This window comes from Trachypithecus francoisi, unplaced genomic scaffold, assembly GCF_009764315.1.
Source record: "Trachypithecus francoisi isolate TF-2019V2 unplaced genomic scaffold, Tfra_2.0 Contig01440, whole genome shotgun sequence".
Lineage (NCBI taxonomy): Eukaryota > Metazoa > Chordata > Mammalia > Primates > Cercopithecidae > Trachypithecus > Trachypithecus francoisi.
Window position 1 is genome coordinate 28906558 of NW_022681431.1, and position 18833 is coordinate 28925390.

Below are 18833 nucleotides of genomic sequence, written 5' to 3' on the forward strand. Positions count from 1 at the left end.
TGACACATAGATTGAATCTGGGAAGGACATGTACCTCTGCTAGCTGCAAATCAACTTTACTAAGCCACTCTTGCCTTGCTATAAATAAATACCTGAGATTGGGTAATTTACAAGAAAAGAGATTTAATTGGGTCATGGTTCTACAGGCTATTCAGGAAGCATGGTGCCAGCATCTGCTTCTGGTGAGGCCTTGGGAAGCTTCCAATCATGGCAGAAGAAGAAGTAGGTGTCTCACATGGCAGGAGTGGGAGCAAGAGATGTAGGGAGACGGTGCCACACAGTTAACAATAAGATCTCATAAGAACTCACTCACTCTCATGAGGAAAGCACCAAGGGGATGGTACAGTCCTCATGATAAACCATTAATTAGATAAACCGTTCTAAACCACCCGTAAGAAATCCATCCCCATGATCCAATCACCTCCCACCAGGTCCCACTTCCAACACTGGGAATTACATTTCAGTGTGAGATTTGGGTGGGGCAAATATCCAAACTGTAACATCAACCCCTGCACTAATGGGCCTGATATGAAATAAGGTCAAGCTTAGGGCAGTGATGACCAACAGAGACAGCCAGTAAGAGGGCGGCTACAGAAGATGAGGACGACTTCGACAGGTGTACAATGAAAACCAGATGCAATTCTGTTGCTCTGTAAGACTTTCTATACAAATGACAGGTTTTAATTAAAATAATTTTTAAAATTATAATTGTCTCAGAGAAAAAAAAAACAGGGCAGTATTATGAAAATATGGACCTCAACCCCTTCTGTGCAAAATGCTAAGGATGCAAAGATGCATAAGGAAAGACCCCTGCCCTCCTAAAGTCTAGCACTGTGCTCTCTGGGTCTTCCCATCTCTGCCTTTTACATTTAAGGAAGAACAGCATGGACCTTCCAGGAGTTACTGGGACTGAGATCCCAAGACCACACCTGAGTTCTACCAGCTGTTTAAGTAACCGCAGTCCTCCTACTAGAAGCACATATCAAATCGCTGCTGACATCCGCATTCCCCCAGGAAGCCCTCCAGGCAACCTTCTGCTGCCCTACTTTGTGACACCAGAGTGCCCTCTCACTTGGCACCTACCTGGAACCCAGCCCACTCTCCTGGCTTTGGGTATCAGCACACCTGCAGGGTGCCTCTAGCCTGTGTCCCTGTGTCCCTCTGCCACTGGGCTTGCCCTGACTTCTCCTCCTTCCCCCTACTCCTCTTGTCATCAGAGAAGGAGAAAGACTTGGCTGAAAGGAAGCTCTGAGAACAAGAGTTTGCTCAGTTGCTTCTACCAGGCTGCCCACTACTCCCTTGACTGGAAGCAAACTGCACCTTCATGTAACTTCACTCCTGCTCCACCTGAAGAACCTGGAATAACCTGGAGAACAGGTTTTTCCTCACATCCTCCCTGCTTCTCAGGTCTTCCCGCTTTCTACAGTCATGGCCTTAAAGATCAGCATCCCTGTGACTGCAGGACGGGACAGCAACCTTCCAGTTCTCAGCCTGGAAGTCATCTGGAAACCTCCTTTGCTCTCACACTAATTGTCCCATTCATCCATTTTTACCTACTCAGGTATCCTCCAAATCTATCAGTATCTCATTTTTCACTTCTGCCATCAGCCTCACCCAAGGCCACACTGATTCAGTGGACTCTCGCAAGGCTGATACTCGACAGCTCCCCTCAGCTCTTCTTCCGAGTCCACGCTGCATCTCCCATCACTACCTGCTTCTGTCTCCAGATACCAGCTATGCTCATGCTGGCTGTCTTCTTTTTTTAAATTTTACTTCAAGTTCTGGAATACATGTGCAGAATGTAAAGGTTTGTTACATAGGTAAAAATGTGCCATAGTGGTTTGCTGCACCTATCAACCTGTCATTGAGGTTTTAAGCCCCACATGCATTAGGTATTTGTCCTAAAGCTCTTCCTCCCCTTGTCCCCCACCCCCCAACAGGCCCCGGTGTGTGATGTTCTCCCCACTCTGTCCATGTGTTCTCATTGTTCAACTCCCAATTATGAGTGAGAACATGCAGTGTTTGTTTTTCTGTTCCTGTGTTAGTTTGCTGAGAATGATGGTTTCCAGCTTCATCCATGTCCCTGCAAAGGACATGAACTCATTCTTTTTTATGATTTGCTTCTTACTCCTTCCAAAGACCATGTTCTCTCAGACCTTAGGGCCTTTGCACATGCTATTTATTCTACCTGGAATTATCACACCACACCCTTCCCCACCATTACCGCCAAACATACACTTCTCTGCTTAGTTAATCAGTAATCAACTTCCAGACACAGCTCAAGCATCACGTATTCAGGAAAGCCCTTCCCTGATTCCAAAGACTTTGTGGATTTCTTTAATCTAAGCTTTTCCATTACATTTCTTTATTTAAATATTTGTATGATTTTTAAAAATTAACATCCATTCCCCCCCACCACTATCCTTCTAAGTTCTGTAAACAGAAACTGCCTCTGTTTCATTCACCATGAAATTCCCAGCAATCAGCACACTGCCTGACTCTTGGTAGGCAAGTAATTAATATTTTCTAAATGAAAAAATCAATGACTGAAGATCACATGATAATACAGACCTCAGGTTCTAGAGCCAAACAGTATTGAGTTTGAATCTTGGCTGTATCGCCTACAAGGTGTATAACTTTGGATAAGATTCTTGACTTAAGCTCCCTCCACATGTTTTTCAACAGAGGTGATGAAGATTCTTACTCATATTTATAAAGTTCAAATGAAATTTCTGTCAAGTGTTTAGCATAGGGTGTGATAATTAAAAGGTTTAGGCTGGGCACGGTGGCTCATGTCTATAATCCCAGTGTTTCGGGAGACTGAGGTGGGCAGATCACAAGGTGAAGAGATAGAGACCATCCTGGCCAACATGGTGAAACTCTGTCTCTACCAAAAATACAAAAATTAGCTGGACATGGTGGCGCACGCCTATAGTCTCAGCTACTCGAGAGGCTGAGGAAGGAGAATTGCTTGAACCCAGGAGGCAGAACTTGCAGTGAGCTGAGATCATGCCACTGCACTCCAGCCTGGCAACAGAGCAAGACTCCATCAAAAAAAAAAAAAAAAAAAAGGTTTAACAAGTAGCGTGCAAACAAGCAAGAGAGTACAAGAGAGTATATGCAATGATATGTTAACAACAAAACAGTGGAGTTAGAGTACAGGAGGGGGCTACCAGGCTTTCCAATGATCAGAGACCCATTGCTCTATCTCCACAAGGGAAAACAATTATTTCCACAGCTGTCTTTTCAAGGAATCCTTCTTTCCTCTCCTCTGTATCAGATTCCAGGCAGAAGTAATAACTATGATATATATCTCAGTATAAATGAGTTTCAGAAGCAGAGTCCCAAGCTAGAGAATTGGTCTCAGGCCGAGAAAATCATGTGTATCTGAAGCAATATGCCATATGTTTCCATCAGTGACGAGTTCTACTATTTTTTTCATCTAAATTATTATTTGTGTATTTGTACCTGTATAACAAAAATTTTTTATTCCATCTGGGGGTATAGTTTGGTGAGGTGATTTGTATTGACAAGAAAGAACATATTAAATCTGGGCTGTCCTAGAAAACTCAGGAATTTGGGTTACCATAATTTGGCTCAGAGGACAGATGGCATAAAATGACCAGGCGGGCCGACTGTTGCCTATAATCCCAGCACTTTCAGAGACCAAGCCAAGGAGAATTGTTTGAGGTCAGAGGTTCAAGACCAGCCTGGGCAACATAGTGAGACCTTGTCTTAACCAAATTTTTTTTAAAAATTTAAAAATTAGCTGGGTGATACATGCCTGTGGTCTGGCTATTTTGGAGACTCAGGTGGGAGGATCACTTGAGATCATAAGCTATGATTATGCTACTGTACTCCATCCAGCCTGGGCAACAGAGAGTGACCCTATCTTGAAAGGAGGAAAAGAAAGAAAAGTAAAGAAGGAAAGAGAGAGAAAAGAAAAAAAGAAAGAAACAGAAACAAGCTGTCCTCATTGTTTCCACATCATAGGTTCACAAATTTCCAACTTTCTGTATGAAAAGAAACAAAGCCAAAGAGCAACAATGCAAATGGAAACTTGGGGGTTTGAAATGGTGCTTCTCTCTTAGGCGAAACCTTCAACCTAACAGCCACGAACTGAAAGTCTGATAAGGGACAGAAGAAAAGGCACCTTTAGAGTTTCAACAGGCAGCAAACATCTTCTGTAAAGGGCCACAGTAAATATCTTAGGCCTTCTGCGATATATCATCTCTGTTGCAACTACTCAATTCTCCCCTTGTGGCATGAAAGCAGCTGTGGATAATACATAAAGGGATGAGTGTGGCTGTGTTCCAGTAAGACTTTCTATTTATGAATCTTAATATTTGAATGTCCTGTGACTTTTTTTTTGAGACAAGGTCCCACTCTGTCACCCAGGCTGGAGTGCAATGGCATCATCTTGGTTCACTGCAACCTCCGCCTCCTTGGTTCAAGTGATCCTCCCACCTCAGCCTCCCAGGAAGCTGGGACTACAGGCATGCACCACCATGCCCGTCTAATTTTTGAATTTTTTGGTAGAGACAGGGTTTCTCTATGTTGTCCAGGCCGGTCTCGAACACCTGGACTCAAGTGATCTGCCCGCCTTGGCCTCCCAAAGTGCTGGAATTACAGGTGTGAAACACTGCGCCCAGCCTGAATTTTATGTAATTTTTATGTATCATGATACACCCTTCTTTTGATTTTTTTCAAACATTAAAAAATTTTAAAATTATTCCTAGCTTACAGACCACACAAAAACAGGCAGTGGCTGAATTTGGCCAGTGGTTATTTTCTGACTCCTGACCTGAGCCAGTGAGGCACATGAGTAAATACTAAATCACATCTATTGATTTTCTAATTGCTCTTCAAGTCTTCCAGGTGGGAACAGCAGGCCTGTCCCTTACTGGACTATAGATGTTGCAAATTACCCTGAAGAGACCCAAATAAAGGGAACTCATACACATACACATTGATTCTCTCCTTGGGACCTTAAACATTATTGCTTCACTCTCCTCTCACCAGGGGTACTTTGAGTGGGGAAAGATAAAAAGTATCTGGATGCTTAAAGTTACTCTCATGCCTCTGGCATACAGAGCAGACTCTCAAACATCAAGTTCTGTGTATTTGTCTTAAAAAACACAAAGACAAGTCCAAAGTCTGTGTTCCATTCTTCCACCAGGTTTGTGGAGAAAGGTGCTCCAGGAGACAGTGGGTGCTGGCAGCCCTAGACAGTGTAGATGAATACAGCTTCCATGGAGAAACAGAGCAATACCTATCAAAATTACAAATGCACACATGGTTTCACCCAGCAATTTCACATCTAGGAAACATTATTATATATGTATACTTGTATACCTGAAGAAGAGATACACACATTTATTCATCATGGCATTCTTTGTAATAGTAAGTGTAGGAAAAATCCAAATGTCCGTAAGTAGGAGACTACATAAATTATGGGATATTCATACAATGAAATACTCAGCATCTGTTAGGGTTTATGTTTATATGTGTGTGTGTGTGTGTGTGCCCGATTCTTATTATTTGCAGTAGTTCTGTTCTATAAAGTTGCTATGAACACTGAATTAGCAAATACTGAACCATTGCTCCTAAAGAAAATACAAGATTAGCTTCCTGTGAGCCTCTGTTTACAACATTTTCAACTGATCAATATGTAACCTCATTTTATGTACGTTTCTATTAAGAGACACATTATTTAATATACATTGCTGATTGTTAACACTAAGCTCACGGCCAGCAGCACTGTCACTCTGCCTGAAGGAAGCTTATTTAATGCATGTCTTTTCTCCCTGAAGCACCTCACAGCCCTCTTGTGTTTCAGAACGCAGTGCAGCACTTCAGCATTGTGTTTGGAGGCCATTTTAAACAGTGAAATTGACAACAAAAAGCACAAAAAGGTAACAAGCACGGCTCTAAACAGACTGTGAGGAGGACACTTGTTCACAGTATGGAAGCTGAAGCAGGAAGGCAGAGACTTACCTGGTTTGACCTCAGCTGGAAACATGCGCTTTGGGAGACTCAAACTTTTCACTACTCTGCCCGTGGCTGTGAATGACTACAAACGTGTGCCAGTACTGACAAGAGGTTACAAATAAAGTTCAATGAGTAGGCGAATCTGCACATATGGAATCCGTAAATAATGAGCATCCACTGTACACACATACACACACACATGCACACAAACACTTTTTTCCTCATGCCAAATGACCTCCATGATGTGTAAAAATACAAAAAATTAGCCAGCCATGATGGCAGGTGCCGGTAGTCCCAGCTACTCAGGAGGCTGAGACAGGAGAATCGCTTGAACCAGGGGGATGGAGGTTGCAGTGAGCCGAGATTGCACTACTGCACTCCAGCCTGGGCAACAGAGCAGGACTCCATCTCAAAAGAAAAAAAGAAAAGGTAAAATGGTACATATACTGTACCATACTTTAAGTAAAATATAGGAAAATAATATATTTATTTATGTATCCATCAAATATCCTTGGAAGGGCAATGAATTACCTCTTGCGATGGTTGATATTGGGTGTCAACTTGATCAGATTGAAGGATGCAAAGTATTGTTCCTGGGTGTGTCTGTGAGGGTGTTGCCAAAGGAGGTTAACATTTGAGTCAGTGAACTGGGAGAGGCAGACCCAGTGGGTACCATCTAATCAGCTGCCAGTGTGGCCAGAATAAAAGCGGACAGAAGAAAGTGAGAAGACCAGATTGGCTGAGTCTCCCAGCCTCCATCTTTCTCCCATGCTCGATCCTTCCTGCCCTAGAACATCAGACTCCAAGTTCTTCAGCTTTGGGACTGCTGGACCTTCGACTACAGACTGAAGGCTGCACTGTCGGCTTCTCTACTTTTGAGGTCTCAGAACTCAGACTGACTTCTTTGTCCCAATAGACAGCTTGCAGGTAGTCTATTGTTCGATCTCACCTTGTGAGCGTGTGAGTCAATATTCCTTAATAAGCTCTTGTTTCTATATACATCTATCCTATTAGTTCCATCCCTCTAGAGAACCCTAATACTCTGAACAACTGAAGGACAGAAATGGGAGGAAGACTTCATTGTACTCCCTTTCTCTTCTTGTCATGAAGCCAGTCCCTCCACAGTCACCACTCCAGATCAGTCGTAAGAGAAAGCTGGTAGACTCAGTGAAATGACAATCTGTAATGTTTTTCCATTAGTCAACATGACTCCTTTCAAATGTATGTTATCAACATCCCTTTCAAAAAATAAACAGAGCAACAATTCCTGTGTTGATGTATTAAAGAACTATGGTGTGGTCATCACCAGATTTTAGTTACTAAGGGTCCCCAACCATTCCTTCTCTGAATATAGATTTTCTGTAAGTGGCAATGTCTAATTTAAAATTCTGTCTGTGGTCTTTTCCATTTGTGTGAACATCCAAAAAAATACTATTATGAAAAAAATACTAAATAGAAAGAACAAGCAAATCTGAATACCCGGTGGTCTCTAGAAGGAAGCAAAGAAAAACGGAGCTTGGGAATAAATAGGATTTTGACCCTTGAGATTTGGATGGTGACAGTGCTCCCTAGCATAAGTGCACAGCAAAGCAGAGACACAAACTTGCTGAGAGAACTGTCTCCCCTGGTTAAAGACAGAACAATGCAAAGGATGCTAGACATTCAAAGAAAATGAAACAGAGAATAAGTAATGCTTTCTAATCACCTACTGGAGAAAAGAAACATGCATAATGCTATTGCAATCATAATTGTATTATATCAGCCCTTTGGAACGGTATCTGAGAAAAGCCAGTCTAGGCCAGGTGCAGTGGATCACGCCTGTAATCCCAGCCCTTTGGGAGGCCAGAGTGGGTGGATCATGAGTTCAGGAGTTTGAGACCAGCCTGACCAACATCGTGGAATCCCGTCTCTACTAAAATTACAAAAATTAGCTGGGCATGGCGGTGCGTGCCTGTAATCCCAGCTACTCAGGAGGCTGAGGCAGGAGAATCACTTGAACCCGGGAGGTGGAGGTTGCAGTGAGCTACTGTACTCTAGCTTGGGTGACAGAATGAGACTCCGTCTCAAAAAAAAAAAAAAAAAAAAAGGAGAAAAGCCAGTCTAGAATCTATGGTTACTAAATTCGTATATTGAAGACCCAATCCCCAGTACGATCGTATGTAGAGGTCATAAGATAGTATTACCTTTGAGATATGACTAGGTCATTGGAGTGGAGCCCTTGTGAATGGGATTAGCACCCTTGTAAAAAGAGACACAGAGAGGTGATCTCTGTTGCTGTGCCATATGCCACATGAACTGAATTAAGATGTTCATCTGCAAAGCAGGATGAGAACCCTCGCCAGAAACTGAATCGGCTGTCAACTTGATCTCGGACTCCCCAGAACTGTGAGAATTACCTTTTTAATGTTTAAGTCACCTAGGCTATGGGTTTTTTGTTATAGCAGCACAGGCCAACTAAGACAAGGGTTGACTGTCTTGGTCGTGCTCCACCCACATGACAATGTTGAACTTTAGCTGAGGTCCTGGAAAAATATGAGCTCCTGCTCCTGGAAAACAGGAATAGTTTCTTTTCAATCTCCCATCCTTTTCTGTTCCAGGAAAGGGCTTATTGCAAAGACCAACTTTTCCCCAAAAGAGTTAGATAAAACGTGTGGATGATCATCTTATTTACCTATTGACAAGGCCAGACACAAAATCTCCCAATTCCCATTCTTCAGCTTATAAATAATTAACTGAACTATTTGTCCCCACTAACAAATCTGGACAACATGCCCACTAATGCAGCCTGACCAAACTTTGGTCAGTCTTCTCTGCTTTCCCACGGTCCCTGAACTTTGTCCCACTCTAATGCTTGTGCGAGCACTGAGAACGTATACAGGAATGCAGACAAGACACCACTACTGCCAACAGCCTTTCCCTATAATCTACTGACTACATATGCAGAGAAACACTCCTGTCTAGTTGCTCACTCACAGCACCTACTCACTTGACTCTCCAAGCCCCAGCTCTTTCTAGCTGTGCTCTACTTCTCCAAGTAGTTGGAACATTCCCCCTATTGCAACAGACTTCCATATACTATCAGTCCTTACCTAAGTCCTGATTTTTTTTCTTTTATTTGACCCTTTGGAAACATCTGTAGGTTGGCATACACTTGCTTCTGCAAATCTTCCACCTGCCCTCAGGCACCCAGCCCCTCCTACTGGCCAACCCAGTCTCCATCCCTCCCCAAACATACCCCAGGCTCTAGCCCTGCTTCATAGCACCCTCACCAGAACCAGATTAGAGGGTAGGAGAGCTAAACAGCATCTTAGGTCACCTAACTAAAAGCAGTACAAAATCTGCACTGAAAGAAGTCAGAAAAAAAAAATGCCTGTTAAGCCAAGTTTCCACTGACTAACTCTGAATGGTTCTTGCTTCTGGCAAAGCTGACTTGGTTCATGGTCGAGGGAACTTTCTGACCACAAAGATCTCCTCTCTCTCTCTCTTTCTCTCTGTCTGTCTCTCTCTCATGGTCTCTCTCTCTCTCTCTCTGTCATGGTCTCTCGCTATCTCTCTCTCTCTCCCTCGTGCTTTTGCACCATGCACATGCAAGTTGCATAGGGCTACTGCAGATTTCATCACCAACCCAGGGCTTGGCCAACATGGAATTGACAGTTACAGTCAGCTACAGTCTTGAACCCGATAATGCATGTGTTTTCCTAAAAATGAGGGATTTGTGTTACCTACATTACAAACCTTTAATTGTCCTCCCAAGAAATTTCTGGTTCGGAAATTAACAAAAAGAGGCTGAAGAAGAGAAAAGAAGGAAGAATGAAAGGTGAGGGCAGGCCGGGGCGGCGGGGCAGTGAGGGGATAATTTGCTATAACAAAAGGCAATAAAGGGAAATTTTAAACATATGTCACATAGTACTTCATAATTATATCCACGAACATAATCTCTATCTCGGCCAAATGTGCGTAACTATAGCTCTCCACAAGAGATCCAATTCCAAACAAGTTTTAATGTTATAACTGGGTTATGGACTTGATTCCTTATTTTGCATATAAAACAACTATATGCATTGCTAATTTTTCAAAGCATCTTTCTAAGTAAATATTGAATGAAAGTCAGTTTGAAGGGACCCTGCAAGTCTCTGCCTAACCACGTCTCCCACAGGCCTTCCTCACTGTTACCTCTAAGGCTTTGCACAGCAGGCAGCTCTGCCAAGAACAGGTACCCCATCACGGTACAAATCTTCCAGAGCCTTCTAAAGCATCTGCCTTGGGGAAGCCATTGTTAAGCACTCCAGCTCCCACCAAAAAAACACTTCTCTGATCATCAATTTCATTAGAGGCAGGGCCACACAAATTAGCCCTTGATTGTTTTTAAATTGCTTTCTGTATGATTTTTCTCTCCAACAACCTGATGAACTCCACATTTCAACCTTTTTCTGTGTCCTTGACAGTATGTGGCTCTGTACTCTGTACATAGTAGAAGCTCAGTAGAAATTGGCTGATTGATTAATTGATTATGAGGGGGCTCGTAGATGAGGAGATAATCCACAAGAAAGAAGAAAAAATTCCACAACAGAACACTTGACACACACTTTACAATTTACCATGCACCTTCACAAACATGATTTTATCTTGAGTCCCTTAACAATTCTGAGAGCCAGACAGGACAGCAAATCTATTCCTTGATTATTACCATGGTAATTGAGTTTTAGAAAGTCTAAAGCAAAGTTGTGAAACTCATGCATAGCAGAACGGGGATAGAATCTCCACTCTAACTCTCAATGCTGGGTACTATGTAAGCTGGACCCAAAACACGTGGCACTTATTGGTAAATGCATTTCTCTTTGAGAACTGACCATGAAGTCAGCAGCAGACCATTTGAGAAGACAGGAGGACATTTGACAAAGTAAATGTCAATGTTATGCACAATGTCCTACCATCCCAACCTCGACTCCCACCTCTGCCATAGTACTGAGTGAATAATGTCCCCCTCCAAATTCGCATCAACCTAGGACACGCAATGTTATTTGGAAATAGGGTCTTGCACATGTAAGTAGTTAAGAAATGTCATATTGGATTATACTGGGCCATAAATCCAATTATTGGTGCCCTTATAAGAAGAAGAGAGAACACACAGAGATACACACAGAGAAGAAGTCCAGGTGTGGTGGTTCATGCCTATAATCCCAACACTTTGAGAAGCTGAAGTGGGAGGATCACTCAAAGCCAGGAATTCAAGACCAACCTGGGAAACAGCAAGATCCCATCTCTATAAATTTTTTTTTTTAATTAGCCAGGTGTGGTGGTGCACACCTGCAATCCCATCTACTTGGGAGGCTAAGACTAGAGGATCCCTTGAGCCTGGGAGTTCAAGGCTGCAGTGAGCTATAATTGTGCCACTGCATTCCAGCCTGGATAACAGAGCAAGACCCCATCTCTAAAAATAAAAAACAAAAATGAAAAGATAGACAGAGGCAGAGGTTTATGTGGTACCATTACAAATTCAGCAACTGCCAGCATCTATTAGAGAGGCAAGGAAGAGATTCTCAGTCAGACTCTCCAGAGGAAGACCCTGCCCATGCCTCAATTTCACACTTATAGCCACCAGAACCACCAGAGAATAAATGCTCTTTGTTGAAACCACCCAGTTTGTGGCAATTTGTTACAACAGCCCTAGGTAGCCAACAGTGCTAGAACTTCATACTCAAGAAATACCTCTGAGTCTGTTTCCCTGAAGACATTACCGATGCTGACTGCACCCTCCAAAGGGTCCTATCCCATTCTTTTTTATTTAGCTCACCCAAATCTATCCTTTAAGAAGTGGTTCAGTGTCACTTTCTCCAGGAAACCTTATCCAGCCCCATCCTATCAGGAGAGGCCAGGAACCCTTCACCACACCCAGGCATATGCTTATGGTAGCACTTATCACACTGCATCGAGATACATGGTCTACACATCTGACTCCCCCACTAGATCCTGATCTGTGCTGGGGAAGGTGTCCATGTCCCCCAGCGTTTTGCAGATGCTCATTACCTTCTTACGATGGGACATGGGACGTTGTGGAGCCGGATTACAGTATACGAGTAAATCTCCTTTTGTTTTCTACTTTTCCAGCCAGTACTGTCAAGTACCAGCTGGGTGATCACAGTCAGTTACTTAATCTCACTATTGGCTTCTCTGCTAAATGGGGACAGTGACAACTCCTGCCTTCTCCAGGGCTTGTGAAGATGAAAATCACTCATATATGTAAAGCATTTAGAACATGTGTGGAAAGTGCCTGATAAAAGCCAGCCACTATTTTGACCCTGCCCAGAACAGCAATGCTCCCTGGCTTCAGACCCAGTAATGGTTACAATGCTGAAAAATAAGATACCACTTCAGGATATATGGGGAAAGACTAGGAATAGCATTTAGGGAAGCAGGATTTTAATCTCAGGTCTGACCACTTTGGGCAAGTCATGGTACTCCTTTATTTTCACCTTTGTAATAAGAAGGGTTTAGATTAGATTGATTCCTCCCCAGCTAGACTCTAGGATGTTTAGGGATTTGTGAAAGTGACACTCAGCTTCTCAAGCTACAGAATATTTCAGATCTAAAGGAAAGCCCGTATGTTAAGAGTAATAACCCTGATGACACTAACCAAATGCCAAGCTTCTCTGTGTTTAGAAGGAATTATCTTAACTCCACATAAAAATACTGTTTACTTAATACTGACATGCGGTTTTGGTCAGCAGTTACTTACATTTTGCAAAAATCAAAGTATCAAAAAACAAAACAAAAAAAAGCCTAGGTAAAACTAAATCACCTTTTTTACTTAAAAGTGCTATTTCCCAAACAGATCATTTTTTCCCAAAGCATCTGACCCATGGGTGAGAACATAATAAAAGGGTGAAAAACTGAGAGTCTCAATAGACTGCGTGAACACTGAAGTCCTTTCTGTCTCTAACGCTCGAGGGATGACTGAAAATTTCTCCAAGGCAATTGACTATAACAATTTATTTCTCATTTAATTTTACTCTGTGGCCCCAAGGGAAAAATGTCTTCCAGGGGAAAAGAAATGTAAGATCCAAGTAAGGATTCTAAAGAGAAAAGCACGGGAAGAGAACATTTAAACAGCTGACAATGTCCAAACAGAAGATAGAAATGAATGTAGGTGTTTAAAACAACAACAACAGCAAAAGCCAAATGGCTGAAGTAGAAATTGCAACAATAGACCTTAGAAGTAATAATAGGCTCTTTGCTGCATTTGTAAGTAAATTTTGAGTTCCTATGAATGGGGTGGGAGCAGGGGTCATATGTGGTCAGGATGTGGGAAATCAGGAACAAATTTTCTGTGTTTACAGAAGCCAGCACTAGTGGTATTCAGGGCAGATGTGAATGTTCTTCTCAATCAGTTAACATGGGGATGCAAACCTGTCACAGCCCCTGGGAGCAGAGAAGCTGAGAAGGAACTGAGAGGCAAGCAGAATAAAGTGTTACAGCCTTCTTTTTTTTTCTTTTTTTATTATACTTTATGTTCTAGGGTACATGTGCACAACGTGCAGGTTTGTTACATATGTATACATGTGCCATGTTGGTGTGCTGCACCCATTAACTCGTCATTTACATTAGGTATATCTCCTAATGCTATCCCTCTCCCCCACCCCCTCCCTACAATAGGCCCCAGTGTGTGATGCTCCCCTTCCTGTATCCAAGTGTTCTCAGTGTTCAATTCCCACCTATGAGTGAGAACATGTGGTGTTTGGTTTTCTGTTCTTGGGACAGTTTGTTGAGAATGATGGTTTCCAGCTGCATCCATGTCTCTACAAAGGACATGAACTCATCCTTTTTATGGCTACATAGTATTCCATGGTGTATATGTGCAACATTTTCTTAATCCAGTCTGTCACTGATGGACATTTGGGTTGGTTCCAAGTCTTTGCTACTATGAATAATGCCGCAATAAAAAGAAACTACCATCAGAGTGAACAGGCAACCTACAGAATGGGAGAAAACTTTTGCAAACTACCCATCTGACAAAGGGCTAATATCCAGAACCCACAAAGAACTCAAACAAATTTACAAGAAAAAAACAACCCCATCAAAAAGTGTTATATCCTGCTGAGAATACAGGGTGCTAGTGGAGAGAGTATCAGTAATAATAATGCATGCAGAAAGTGCTTTGAAAACAAAATACGAGACGGGCGGATCACGAGGTCAGGAGTTCGAGACCATCCTGGCTAACACGGTGAAACCCCGTCTCTACTAAAAAATACAAAAAGCTAGCCGGGCGAGGTGGCTGGCGCCTGTAGTCCCAGCTACTCGGGAGGCTGAGGCAGGAGAATGGCGTAAACCCGGGAGGCGGAGCTTGCAGTGAGCTGAGATCTGGCCACTGCACTCCAGCCTGGGTGACACAGCGAGACTCCGTCTCAAAAAAAAAAAAAAAAACAAAATACTAAACAAATATGACTTATGTCAGTTGGGCCTTATGATAAATCTATACATTAGATATTATTATTATTATTATTAGAGACAGTGTCTCACTCTGTTGCCCAGACTGGAGTACAGTGGCACATTCATAGCTCACTGCAGCCTCTGACTCCTAGACTCAAGCAATCCTCCAGCCTCAGCCTCCCGAGGAGCGGGGGCTACAGATATGCACCACCACATCTGGCTAATTAAAAAAAAATAAATTGTAGACACAGGGTTTCACTATGTTGCCCAAGCTGGGCTTGAACTCCTGGCCTCAAGTATTCCTCTTGCCAGCCTCCCAAAGTTCTGGGTTTACAGGTGTGAGCTATTGCACCCACTCACCCAGAACAGCAGTGGTCCCTGGCCCCAGACTCAGTAATGGCTTCAATGCCCAAAATTAAGACACCATTTCTTATTCTCCAGACAACATCTTTGTATATTCAATCTCTCAATTCTTAGGTATGAGTCTGTACAAAAGAAAGTTGATTCATATAATTACCAACATACACTCTTAAAGCTCCTGAGAAGTACTGGGGGTGACTTCCATGCTGTGTCCCATAGATCAAAATGCATAGCGGAAATCATATATTCAGCTATAAATGTACACACAGTGTAACAAAAGCATCAACTATTGCTTTCAAAAAGTGATGATTTTATTGCTTTTTCTGTTTACTGGTTTGCTTTTATATTATGCTCAATAAATTATAGAAAAATGATTTGATAAATAAATCATTGGTAGATCAAGGTTTTCAAAACCCAGGAAACAGCAGAGAAAAAAGTTTTCCATGGGGCCTTTGATAAAGAATGCAAACAGATGCTTCTTGCTCTGAAATCCAAACACCTTCCCCACTGTAAACTGTCCTTGCTGTTACTGGCAGCACCAGAGCTTGAGTAAAGGGGATTGTGCACCTGACTAGAGTGGCAAGGACCATCTTGAGTCTCTACAAATACAACATTAGCTTGAGTCCAGTCATCTCTGTTTGCCACTGTAAACCTTCCCTAGGAGCTCAGATGTAAGTGCAACATTCATTATTACAACGTGAGCAGACAGAAAATAACCGGTGTACAAATAGCTAATTGTCAAGTGGCCATGAACCCCATTGTCTCTGACCATTAGCATAAGACACTAAAGGGCTATTAAATGAAGGGATTCAGATCTGATTGCTGGGTAATTTCAAGAAGTGAAAAAAGAATTCTATTCTTTCTGCTAATAGACACTCTCCCAATGGGAAGCACGATTCCAGTAGCCATAGGGTTCCGAGGTTACATAAAAACTGGTGTAGGCCAACTGTCCCATGACTTAAGATTTTCTGAGAGGAATGTGCCTAGGAAATTGGTATCCTCCTCCCTCACTCCTACGGCCTCCATCTGGTAAAATCCATTCATGCCCCCAAGCTCCAGCTCAAATGCCAGCTCTTCAGGAACACCTTCCCTGACCAGAGCCCCTTGGCATGATCCACTTGCCTTTTATCTTCATGGTTCTTTGTGCAAGATGTTAATAAACACATACGCTGTGATATTATAGCTACTCTTTATACAGTGTCAATCTCTGATACTACATTATGAATTTCTTTAAGGCAACACTGCATCTTATTTATCTGTTTCCTCAGTGCTTGCATGTGATGCTTGGCAAGTCATAGTACACCTCCTATCTACCATTTCATTTAATGTTCACCATAGTCCAGTGAGGAAAGTAAAATATGATGATTATGGCCTGCCTGATTGAGAAAACCGGGGCTCCAAGAGATCAATTATTTGCCCACGGTCCTACAGCTAAGGGCTAAAAAAAACTAGCCTCAGTCCCGGCTCTTAGCAGCTTGCAAAGTTTTCATGACATCTTTTGCTTCCAATAAGCTCTAAAGGCTGCTTCACCAAGGCAGTAAAGACAGATCTACAGTGTTCCAGATTAGTCTGTGTATGAACAGCTCATTTTGTGACACCAAGAGGCATGCTTAGAATTTGTTAAAAACACCAGCCCTGATGCTCACAACCTTTGCTCACAGGCAGTTCTCTTGCTCCCTCTTTTTTTCCCCTGTGAAAAATACACAAGTGAAGATTTTGTAAAGTTTCTTCAACGATCGTATATTAATTTTTAATGAGAAAAGAAAACCGTCATCTACATGGCAGCAGAAAGAAAACAAGATCACAAGCCCACGGATGGTGTGGGGTGTAAATTCTATGCCTGCAGCCTCCTCTTAACTCAAAGTGTGAGGAATTTCTGTGTTTAATCCTCAGTGTGTATCAGGAGGAGCCTCTGCAGCCGGTGGATATGAATATTCTACTCATTAGGAGAAGTAACCCCTGCTGGGAGGAAGGAATGTTTATTTCATCAGCCTTTGCCTTGGCCTGGCTGAAATAAGCTCTTTGCTCTGACTTGACACCCTCAAAGCGACTTTATAATTGTCATTTGTCTTCCCAAGCAAATGTTCCTTCAGAGAGAGGGATCAAGAAGCCTGGGTATTTTTATTTGCAAGATATGCACACTCTTCATTATAAATTAACAAACAAGGCATTCTGTTTTACACACCAGAGGAAAAATGAAGTATATAAAAAGTGAGGTAGCTAATATTTCTGACAGATTTGCCCCTGAGGTCCTGTCTTCTTAATACTTCACCGTGTTGTGGTCCTGCCTCCCTCACCCAGCCTTGCTCTCTGCCCTGCAACCTCTGTGTATTCTCACTGTTTATGGTCCCAGTGCAATGTCATCAGAAACTCCTTCAACACTATATGGGCAAATTCTGGCAGGAAAAAAGAAAAACTCTCTATATATTATAATATCTGTAATATTTAATGAGAACTATTTCTACTCACTCAGCTTTTCTAAGAATCTGGACTAGACTACAATTCCTACACCTGCAAAGTTCTCAGTACACAGAACAAATCATCTGAGGATATCACATGGCACCAGATACTCACATTTTCTGACCGGAGCCTCTTGGCAGGACACCCTCCATCCCTGGGGTGAAGCATGTAATACAGTCGGACTTTGCTTGCATGTTTTCGACTCTGAGAAGTAAAAGCAGAAGCAGATACTGTAAAAGAGAAGCCATTTCAAATCCTTTGAAACCTAGCCTGTGCCCGCAAATGCAAAAAGAAATGTATTTTCAGTAGAAGACACTTCTGCATACTCCTGTGAGGGATGTAGGATGTAGTTTCAGATAGGTTAAGTGGCTTGCCCCAAGTTGTAAAGCCAGTGTAATTTCAAGATGAGAAAACACAGTAATGAAGAAGGTGAGGCATTGAAATCATTTAGCCTAGGGTGGATAATATACTATATTTAATTTTCCTCAAAAATAAAAACAAATAAGCAAAGGAAATAACATGAGGATCAATTGTGATGAGAAGAGGCACAGTGATCTCTCTCACTACTGCTGCCCTACCCTCAGGGTCTGGGGACAATGCCTCCCTGGGAGCCTGGTACACCTCACCCCCAATAGAAGCCTTTTCTCACGGCTCTCCCACACACAGGCTTCATTAATAAGCTATCAAAAGGGATGGGATTCTCTAAGTCAGATATCATAAGCAAACTAAAGACAATTGTATGTCAGTCTGCGGACTGACCACAGCCTAAGCTACCTGCCAGCAGATGATGCAGTTGAGCAAACAGAGACCCGTGTTCTTCGGAATTAGCAGGATTGTTGATTTCTGACTATACTGACTGGTCCATGCCCAGCATGGAGAAATTGATGCTTTCTTTGTTCCCTATTTCCTCTACTTTGCTCAACGGAGAGTTTCATCCCGGATTCCCATCACGTTTAAAGAATACAGCAGTTCTAACTTCAAGTTTCTACCTGAGGCAGGATGGAAGTGTGAAAAGAACACTAACAGTCATCAGACATTCAGAATCTGGGTTCCAGCTCTACCACTTCCTAGCTGTGTGATATTAGGCCAGTCTCTTATTGGAATGTGTTTATATCAAAATAAGTCTCATTTTCTCCATGTACAAAATGAATACCACAATATTTGCTAGAGTGTCGTAAGAATCAAATGAGACATTGCACATGAAAAATTGCAATCTGTGTAATATTAAACATTTCTCGCTGTTGACTGCATCGCCTCTCGAATCTATTGTTCCCTAATTCCAATACCCCTTCCTTTTCCTTTACTCAGAGGTTACTTCCTTCTTTTCCAGGCTTTTGTTCCACTATGACTTTATTTACAGTTGCATCCTAGCCCATCTCCTGGATGTTGGTTTACTTTTGTGAATCAGCCACGAAGGCAAAGTGATGTTCAGAGAACACACAGCAGGTTGCATCTTGTTTACAGGATAAATTGTAAATCCTTCCTGTCCATTTTCTTCATTCATCACTTTCTTAATTCCTGTATTCTGCCTGGAGCAAGAAGACCATGCTTTTAGACAATTCCTGAACACTTTTAAGGCCTTTAAATGAGTTTAA

At 42.3% G+C, this 18833-nt stretch overlaps 1 protein-coding gene across 1 annotated transcript in view; it reads right to left on the minus strand.

The window, feature by feature from the left end:
- The window catches only part of ZMAT4 (zinc finger matrin-type 4), a 382122-nt gene that overhangs the window by 222083 nt on the left and 141206 nt on the right, over positions 1 to 18833 (minus strand). The window contains exon 3 of the mRNA XM_033232049.1: positions 17353 to 17442. Coding sequence (XP_033087940.1) covers positions 17353 to 17442 — 90 coding nt within the window. The remainder of the gene's footprint in view (positions 1 to 17352; positions 17443 to 18833) is intronic.